The sequence below is a fragment of the Chenopodium quinoa genome, unplaced genomic scaffold (assembly GCF_001683475.1).
Source record: "Chenopodium quinoa cultivar QQ74 unplaced genomic scaffold, ASM168347v1, whole genome shotgun sequence".
NCBI classification, from domain to species: domain Eukaryota; kingdom Viridiplantae; phylum Streptophyta; class Magnoliopsida; order Caryophyllales; family Amaranthaceae; genus Chenopodium; species Chenopodium quinoa.
The window spans coordinates 1,146,958-1,156,755 of record NW_018743977.1 but is presented as its reverse complement, the minus strand read 5'-3'; the positions used below and the strand labels follow the sequence as shown (position 1 = coordinate 1,156,755).

The 9,798-nt window shown below is 37.3% G+C and overlaps 1 protein-coding gene across 1 annotated transcript; it reads right to left on the bottom strand.

The window, feature by feature from the left end:
- Window positions 1–5,191: 5,191 nt before the first annotated feature.
- On the bottom strand, window positions 5,192–8,543 carry LOC110689696 (serine/threonine receptor-like kinase NFP). The gene is made up of 2 exons (XM_021866476.1): window positions 6,916–8,543; window positions 5,192–6,360 (listed from the first exon to the last, which is right to left on the bottom strand). The coding sequence occupies exons 1-2, from the start codon at window positions 8,098–8,100 to the stop codon at window positions 5,626–5,628; spliced, it is 1,920 nt and encodes a 639-aa protein (XP_021722168.1). The 5' UTR covers window positions 8,101–8,543; the 3' UTR covers window positions 5,192–5,625.
- Between the last annotated feature and the right edge of the window lie 1,255 nt (window positions 8,544–9,798).

The window sequence follows — 9,798 nt, the reverse complement described above, 5'->3', positions numbered from 1 at the left end:
CCCACCATATTGTTCCCAGAGCAGCCGAGATTTTTATTGAATAGTCACCCCCCAGCGGCCGCCGTTTGATAAAATCTGGCAGCGCAGCCCGCATGAGCTCGCGGTCCTTAGAGGAGACGGCGATCATGAGAGGATCGTTCCTATTGTCCCAAGAAGGCCTCTCCGCCTCCTCGATATCCTCAGATTCGGTTAAGTAGCTGCTACTGCTACTTTGAACGTGACCGGCATCAGAGCCGGCTGGGGTGTTGGAGACCTCCTCATCAGAGCCTACCTGCTCTCTGGTCTCCTGGAGGGGAACACTCTCTTCGTTTAAAATGCTATCACCCGGGGTGCTGGGAGCACCCCCGGGTGAGCCTCTCTGCTCTACCTCTCCATGCTCTACTTCACCGCCTGAAGCTGGGACCTCAGGCGGCTACTCATCTGAGCTCCCACTTCTGTAGTTGGGATCTCTGGCAGTAGACCGGATTCTGGCCATTGTGTCCTGCACAGACACAGAGTCGGTCGATATGGGTGTTGAAAAAGGGGTGTCCCAAAAAACAGAGGCGGCAGACCCAGTTCTAGACTCAGCCGTACTAATAAACCGGCTGAGTTCACAGCTAGGTTCCGGGTATGGGTATAAGGGGTCCATCTACTTATGGGACCAATGAACAAAAATGCGAGTAAAAGACTCAAACGGAAATACATGAAAAAGCTAGAAAGAATAGAGACGGTACCTAGAAGAAAATCTGGAAATTCTCTGGGATGCTTGCGAAGACGCAGGCGGTTCAAAATCCGGCTGGGTTTCTCTGTTTACCCTCTCGAAAACCTTTGGCTAGCTTGCAACGACCCAGACGGTCTGCAGACCGGTTGCTCTCAACGAATCTCAACTCCGAATGCTCTCAACTCTCAAATTGTCGGCTGCTCTCAAATCTTCAGAAATTTGGCAAAGTTTGTAAATGAGAGCTCGGGGGACATCTTCTCCTATTTATAGAATTTGTCCCAGAAGGTGAAAAGTCGTGAACCCTTCGCCTTCTGCTTTTCTATCCTTCAAAAGGAATCTAAAAAAAAAAAAAAAAAAAAAACCTTTCACCGGCGCCACGTGGCACCCTGCCACGTCAGCACCAGTGAGGGGCAAATGTTTGGGGTAAAAATACCCTAAACACGTGGCCCAATGGCCTAGTGACACGTGGCATCCAGCCGTTGGTCAGCAGTGCTCCAATCCTCTGCTGACACGTGTCCTCTAAACCCTAAAAGGGAAACCATCCCTTCCCCACTATAAATAGTGGAAGGACCCTCATTAATGGGGGCGGGAACATTGGTTGTTCACATTGAATACTCCTTAAAAAGAAAAACACTTACCCCGAGCAATATTAATTGCAGAATTCTCCCATTACGCGAGAAGTAACTTCTACATTACGTGCATTCTACCTCCCGTATCTTTACTAACTTGATCGTCGGAGGCGGAACTCCTACCCCCGGGAGTCTTCGTGATTTTGCAGGCACAGGCGTCGAAGGGCATTCTTGGAATTGTAACTCTCCCGCAGGACACATCAAAAAACCCCGAAACAATTTTGATATTTATTATTTAAAAAATAAGTTAGAATTAATGAATAAATTAAAGGATTTTTTAACATGAGTGGACAAACCTTTGCCCGGTTCTCCAAGAATGGATTGACCTTTAAATCTTCCCATTTTGAACAGAAGTTGTCATTTTTTCGCCCATAATGGACTGAGTTTACCTGCAACCGGTAAATGAAGTCAACATTAGCCATGTTGACCTATGGGAAGTTAGTTTCCCTTGAACAACAATTGAAGTGCCATTACTCTTCAACCAACCATGTTGAATCAGCCATTAATGCTGGGAAAAGCGTGCTTCTCCTCCCCTATTACCCAAATGACGCTCTATTCCTCTTTCACTTTAATTTCACTCTGTACAACAATCTTCTCTGCAAATTGCTGGTCCCCAAATTTGTTTTTCCTAAATTGGTTCTACGATTGTACTGGTTTGGTGCAAGCATTGAAGTTAAATTAAAGCTACTGGGAAAGCCATTGGGATCCTCAACTCATCCGTAAGTGGTATGTTCTTTGTAGAACCCTAAAGCTGATTATTTTCGTTGTTAATTGCAAAATTGTGTGCGAAATTGTCAATTTTTATGGATTTTCTGGACTGAAATTGCGCACTGTGAATTGTGTTTTGTACTTAGGTTTAGTTGTTAATTGGATTGTTGATGTTAATTGGATTGTTGTTGTTAATTGGATTGTTGCTGTTAATTTTGTGTCTGAAATTAGGTTTTTTAATTAGTGAACAATTTATCTTTCTTGGTGAACAATTTGGTTTTTTTTTTGGGTTACTTTTAATTAGTGAACAATCTGTTTGTTGCTTTTAATTAATGAACAATTAGTCTATTTTGATGAACAATTTGCTGTTTTTTTCCCCTGTCAACAATTACTCAAAACAATAGCTAACAATTAGCAAAAGAAAGGGAACCCTTTTTTATTCAATCATCAGTCTTAACAGCTACACATTACAACTACAACACAACCAAAAAACAACCAACAACAACCTACTACTTGAAGGACATAATCACTATCCCAAACAAAACCCATGACAAAACCAAAGCCACAGAAAAAATTTCTCTCATTCCTTGCACTCTTCATCAATTCAATTCGCATTTGACTAACTTTACCCTTAAGTTCTTGAACATCTTCTTCCAAGTTCTCTTTTTTCAGTTGCACCCTCTTCACCTTATCTTCCAGCATCTGCTTGTGCATCTCTAACTCAGCAATGGTGGTTTCTTTTTCAAACAATTGAAGCCGTAAATCATCAACCTCATCTCTCACACCTATCCACTTAAAAAAACCACAATCTGTATCCTGTATATCAAACCACAATTAGTTATATGAACCCTAATTACATTGAATAATTGAGATGATTATTGAACCAATTAAATTCTTACAGGCCATAATGGACAGCCATGGAACTTCAACCCCACATTTGGACCATTATTCACCGATTGAACAACCGCATCTCTTCCACAATTACATTTAATTCTCCCATATTACCCCCTCCCCTTGATGAAGAAGAAGACCCTGATGTTTCAATTTGATGCTTTGCCCTCTCCATTGCTGCCAAACTATGGAGAACGAACTTTAAAGGATTTCTGGTTGAAGCAATAAACAAACAAATTAAAAAAATCGAGAATTTTTGTAGAAGAATCAGAGAAAAGCCAACGGTAAGTGCCACGTCAGCGAGCAAACCGGTTACAACAGGTAAGGTTACCTATCCAGTCCATTATGGGCGAAAAAATGACAAAATTTGTCCAAAATGGGAAGATCTAAAGGTCAGTCCATTCTTGGAGAATCGGGCAAAGGTTTGTCCACTCATGTTAAAAAATCCTAAATTAAAATTAAGTGATACTTTTAACAGGTTTCAGGGTACCCTACAGGTTCTGGTTCCAAAAAATTGAGAACCCGAGCTGGAACCTCTTCTACAGGTTCCGGAACCAAAACCTGCGGTTCCTAACAGGTTTTGATTTCGATTTAGGATACCCTGATTTTTTGCTCACCCCTAGTTGTGGATGGTGGTGGTGGTTTTATATATTAATTACATTCACTTTCTCTCTCCTACCCTTAATACCTATTCTTCAATTCATTAATTAGCAATTATGAAATTTTGTCTTAAAATCCGTACCGGACTGAAAGTTGCAACTAATATGTAACGGATGTAGTATATATATACGTATTATGACCTAAGACTATCAGGCTTTCACACATAGTGATATGTAGTGTTGTGTCGTTCGTATTTTTACATATTGAGTAAATATGTAAATAAACATTTTTTAGGGGTATAATCATTCTCAACACTACTCATAAAAGTTAAGTCATACTTGTAAAAAGATGTTGGGTAAATATGTAAATAAACATTTTTAGGGGTATAATCGTCTCAATACTATTCATAAGAGTTTAGTTATACTTTTAAAAAGAAGATTAGGGCGGCTAATGTGCACGATGCGCGCTCTAACTAGCCATATTCGGGGTGCTTTTTTTTTATTTGGCCTTACGTCACAATTTTAGTTGGTGCCAACATTAATTAGGCAAAATAGGTACGCCGTAAACAAATATTTTTAGCGTATAGTTGTTCGCAGTTCACACACTTTTCTTAAGAGTTCAAAAAACGAGGCAATTAGCTTAAATGAGGGCAAATAAGTAAATAGATATATTAAGGAGCATAATTGTCTCAACAATATGTAGAAAAATAGAACAAATATATTTTAGGGTAAACATATAAATAAATATTTTAAGAGACATAGTTGTCTCAACACTGTTCATAGATGTAACAAATATAATATATAAGGGTGAATATGTAAATAAATATTTTAAGGAGCATAATTGTCTTAGCACTATTTATAAGTGTTTAGTCATACTTTTAAAAAGGTAGGATTAGGGATATACGAAGTACATTATAAAACTTATAAAAAATGGGATAAAAAAAAATGTATGTCAATATAAACCAGCTTAATTGAACTCGTCGAAATCTTGACACTAATAATCCTAAATGTTTAATTAATTAGTTAATTGTCTATCCAATTCGTCATATCTTTGTATCAATTCAAGTCAGAGGGCATAGCCAACGTGAATTAATTTAGCGCATACTAAGTTTGCTAACTAACTCATATGCAATGCTTACCATTATATTTTCTAAAACTCTTGACATGAGTAAAGTAAGTGGGTAAATCCATTTGTGTGAATTCGGACCAAAAATCTTAACACTAACCCAATTATTAGACACTAAAACTCAAGTTGAAAATCTTATCACTAAGAATTGGGGCAACAGCAACGGAAGAGACTTAAACAAGTAGGGGGGTTGTTTGTCATGGAAGAAAAGCCCACACGTACACTTATGACTTCAAGTTCTGGCACCTGTAAATTTTGAGCCCAAAATATATTCAACAGGCCCATGCAATTATTGGCAATTAACGAAACAATGTCTAAGCAAAATACTCATCACGCATAGGTGCAAAGTAATTGTGTAAATTCAGCACGAAGACCCATGACTAGGGATGACAATCCAGTCCGGATCCGACTCTATTTTGCCCCAATTTGAGGAAAAATATCTGTTCTGAATCCGAGAAAAAAAGTAATCCGAGTCCAATTCCATTAAAATAATTCGACTAGACTCGGAGTTGGATCCTGCAAAAAATCCGAGAAAATAATCCGAATCCGACTCCGACTCTGATGGACCGTGGTGCAGTGGGTGTGTGTTGCTAAGGCCCAAATAGCCCAATTTAGCATAATCCGCTCCGAGTCCGACCCGTTGCCATCCCTACCCATGACTTTTTTTTTTTTTTTTTTTTTTTGACATATGCTTAGTTGAATAAAAATTATATTACAAACTATTAAGCCTAAGCCGCACTTGTTGTCAAGAGAGAGTCCATTCCACAAGAACAAAGGAAGTTTCATCTCAAAACCATATGATAATAGGTGGAGCAACCCTTTAGCTTAATAAAGTGTTTAATTCTCTCTTCTTTTCTCAATGTGGGACACTTACATGTGTTGTTTGGAAATTTTATACTTCAACAGTTCATTTGTTCAACAACCATCTACAGGGACTACATACATGCATCTCAACCTAAATATTTATCTGATCTATCTTGATGTAATGGAAGATGTAGAAAACTCAGTTCCCGACATATCATAAAAGGGGTCATCACTCTTGCACAACACGTACACAACATCTACCATACTTGGCCGCTTTGAATGATCCTTATTAACACAAGCAACAGCCACATCCATCATATTTGTCAAGGCTTCAACTGAACAAGATTCCGTTTGAAGGAACTTGTCTATCCACTCCATCAACTTCTTCACCTTTTCGGTCTCATCAATGTAGTCCCAAGTTTCATGGGCACTAGCCCAAAGTACTTTTCCCTCCACGTCGATGGCCTCCCTACCTGATAGCAACTCGAGCAAGACTACTCCAAATGAGAAGACGTCCATCTTCGGAGAGGCTATACCATCAGTTAAGTATTCAGGTGCAATATATCCTTGGGTGCCTACAATGTGCATTGTAATAGCGTTACACCCAGACCTTGCTAACCCGAAATTGGCAATCTTGGCTCTCATGTTGGCGTCTAGGAGAATATTGCTGCTCTTAATGTCTTTATGAACCACTTGTGGTCTAGTATGCTCATGAAAGTATTGAAGACCATTAGCAATATCAATTGAAATTTTTAGTCTAGCTTTCCAGTTTAATTTTCTCTTGTTTTTGTGTAGCCAAAAATGAAGAGATCCATTTTCGATGAACTCATAGACTAGGTAGCAAGTAGCATCTTCAGGGTCTATGGAAAATCCTTCCAATCTGACCAAGTTTCCATGATTCACCTGCAAATGACATGAGGAAATTAAATTGTATCTTTAGCTAATTAATTCATGACGTATTACTACTTGCACTCTGATCATATAACAATCTAATATCACATATATATATCAGTAATCACCCAAGAATGTGTTAGAAGTATAATTTACATGCCCCGGGGGCAACGATTCTCCTAATCATGGAAATTTAGCTCTTCCCCTCTCAGCTCTCCGATCTGTAACACCCTGAACTTCATTATTGAATTTTGGAGGGACTTTTATCGGATAATATCTTATAAAAACTCTTCCTTATAAGGCAAATGACTTTTCGAGTTTTCTCCCTTGAAAGACAAGATTTTTTTTTTTTTTTTTTTTTTTTTTTACTCTAGGAGGATTTTATAGTTATACTTCGCATAAAAGAACTTTATTTGATTCAATATAATGCACTGTGTACTTGTATTATTTGTTAAATTCGAAAACCTTTTATAAATGTTGTATGATTTTTTATTCATGAATTGATTTTACAATTAAAAAAAAAATACTTTTAAAAAAAAAATTAGACAGTACAAAAATGAGATATACCTTCTGTAGGATCTTTAATTCTTCATAAGCATTCCATTCCATTTTTTTTATAGCGTAAAATTTTCCATCAATACAACCTTTATAAACAGAACCATAAATCACACTCTTTTCATCAAACCCATCAGTAGCTTTTCTCAATTCATCAATTTCATAAATTTTATACTTATCCAAAGTATCAGAAACATCAGCCAACAGCAAATTCTGTTCTAATTGCTTCAAAATCATCTTCTCATTCCCTACATTTTCCTGCCTATTAATCACCTCAAAATCTCTCTCCTTTGACTTTTTCCTGTAGTCAACTTCCCTATAAATTGACACCCCAGAAACCAATACAAGCAACAAAATACTAACACCCATTCCAACACCTAAACCAACAGCAGCCCCTTTATGATCACTCTTACTATTCACCACAATAGTCTGATTACTCCCACTATTAGTCTGATTATTAGGAGCACCAGGAGGTTGAATCGGTTGATTAAGCTTAACAAGTTTCGAAACCGGAACGAAAACCGTATCAAAAATTTTAGGATTATCCCCATTTACATCAACAATAGACTGCCTAGTTACTCCAAACAAAGATGCAATACTACTCAAATTATCATCAGGCTGAAAAACATAAGAAACCAAGAAACTAACATTATTTCTCAACTGGGTATTATTAGGACACTTACAAAAGATAGGAAAAATATATTCACCCCCAACTGGAAGATTATGAACATCAAGATTTGGGTTAACAATTTCAGTAGATTGGGAAGTGGTAAGATAACCATAAATTTTAGTGGAAACATAATAAAAATTGTCACGTGGTTTGAAAGTATAGGTCATATTAACAAAAGAGATTGATTTAAGGGTTTGATTTTGAACAGGGTGACACCCACAAGAAATGGGGATGAAAAGGGGTTGATTTGGGAGAAGAGATAAAGATGGGTTTGAAATATTACTGGGTTTTGAGATTGTTAGTCTGCTGACATTGAAGATGTCACCAATTGAAGCAAGGTCTAAGAAATCTGGGGGTTTAGCTCTGTATAATACATAAGTTTGGCAGGGGAAATTGGTGGTTGTGCTGTTGATTGTGCAAGTGTAGCCATTTGTAGTTGGTTCAGATTTTGAATGGTGGATTATATTGAGGAAAAGTAGCAGAATTAGAAAGTAGATTTTACTCAAATGAGAGATTTTTGGCAACATTTTTTTGGGATTATTTGTATTTTTTTTTTAATGTGTTATTTATAGGTGAATTGGTGAATGTGAATTGAAGGAATGAAGGTATACTCTGTATTAAGTTTAGTGAATTCTCAATAGTAGAATTGTCAAAAATTGGTTATCCTGCTTGGCTGCTATTCCTATTATAAGTTTGAATGTTAGTTGCATTAGTACTAGTCATGGGAGTTTGTTATTTATGGGGCCCTTTCTAATGAGGAAATTGAGTCTTTACTCTTGAGATACGGATGTGTTAGACATTGAAAGTGGTTAGTCAATTGCACAAATTGAATGGAACTCTGCAGAAGAATTTTCTTCTTGTATTATCTCTTTCTCTTGTTCCTCTCTTGTTTTCATGATTGCCTCTCAAATCTCAATACAATATTAAGGCCCTGTTCTTTTGAGCTTCTGGCAGAGCAGAGCAGATTTCAGTAGAGCAGAGCAGGTAAAGCAGATTTTATTAATATTATTATTATCATCATCTCAAAAACAGACAAAGTCATACAACCTACAACAAATTAGTGGGAAGCCGAGATACAATCTGGGCCCCCACTCCTCTAACTATAGCAAAACCTACCCTAGTGAAGATATAAGCTGCAGCACGAGCCCCAATGTCTTGCGTCGTCGAGAACCTCTGAACCCGCTTCAGCAACACGACAACCTCCTTCTCCAATTCCCCAAGCGAAGAAAAGGAGAAGGGAATGAAACCATACCCCATCAGCCGACAACTAGCTTCATACTTCATCCGCTTCCGATGAGCCGCATCAGCTACAATCCGTCCAGGAACAAAGTCAGAAAGCCCAGTCTGTGTCAAAGGAGAAAACCCTGTTAAGTCCACACAAACATCGCGACCACGATCCCAGGAATAAAGTAACACATCAGCAGGTCTGAGGGCCCCGTCAATCCCTCCAGACAACCCTATGTCAGCCTCCTTTCTTGCTGAAATCTCAGATCTGTAGCAGATATCAACAAGGGTATCCCGGACAACATTATGTCGATGTTTAATATCCACAATACCAGCACACGATACCGCGTGATCACCGAAAATATCCCCAGTAAAAACCCGAGAACAAGCAGAGCACGACATCGAGATAGAGAACAATGGAACACCCATCCTATAGCACAACACACATCGGTAGATCTTTGAGTTCATTTCTATCATCCTCTTGATTTGTTATTATTATTATTATTTGATTTTTTTTACTCTTTTAATAACATTAGAAAATATTGTAAATAATATATAATATTAATTATTATCATTAAATATTAGTTATTATTATCAATTAATATTATATATTAATTATTATTATTAAATATAAATTATTATTATTAAATATAAATTATTATTATCTATAAATATTAGTTATTATTGTTAAATATTAATAATTATTATTATTATTTTTATTAAATATTAATTATTAATTATTAATTATTATTATAAATTATTATTTTTAAGCAGAGCAAAGTAGGGCAGAGTAGATTTTAACAGATTAGAGCAAGTCAAAAAAACAGGGCCTAAGTCTTGCTCTTAAAGATGGTTTTGGACGGTGTCTCGTATTAGGCTCACATGCGTGCTTTGGAATTGGTCAGCTCAATCCACTGTTTACTTGCTATGTTGAAATTCTCAAAAGGGCGGCTTAGACAACAGTCTAGAGGTGATTACGGGCCAGACTTTGCCCAAAAAAT

What these genes read in the sequence shown, in the direction of transcription:
- LOC110689696 (XM_021866476.1), bottom strand. Translation starts at nt 8,100, where the DNA reads ATGTTGCCAAAAATCTCTCATTTGAGTAAAATCTACTTTCTAATTCTG. An exon ending in AATTAAAGATCCTACAGAAG is followed by an intron (nt 6,361 to 6,915) that starts GTATATCTCATT and finishes TGTCATTTGCAG; the next exon opens with GTGAATCATGGAAACTTGGT.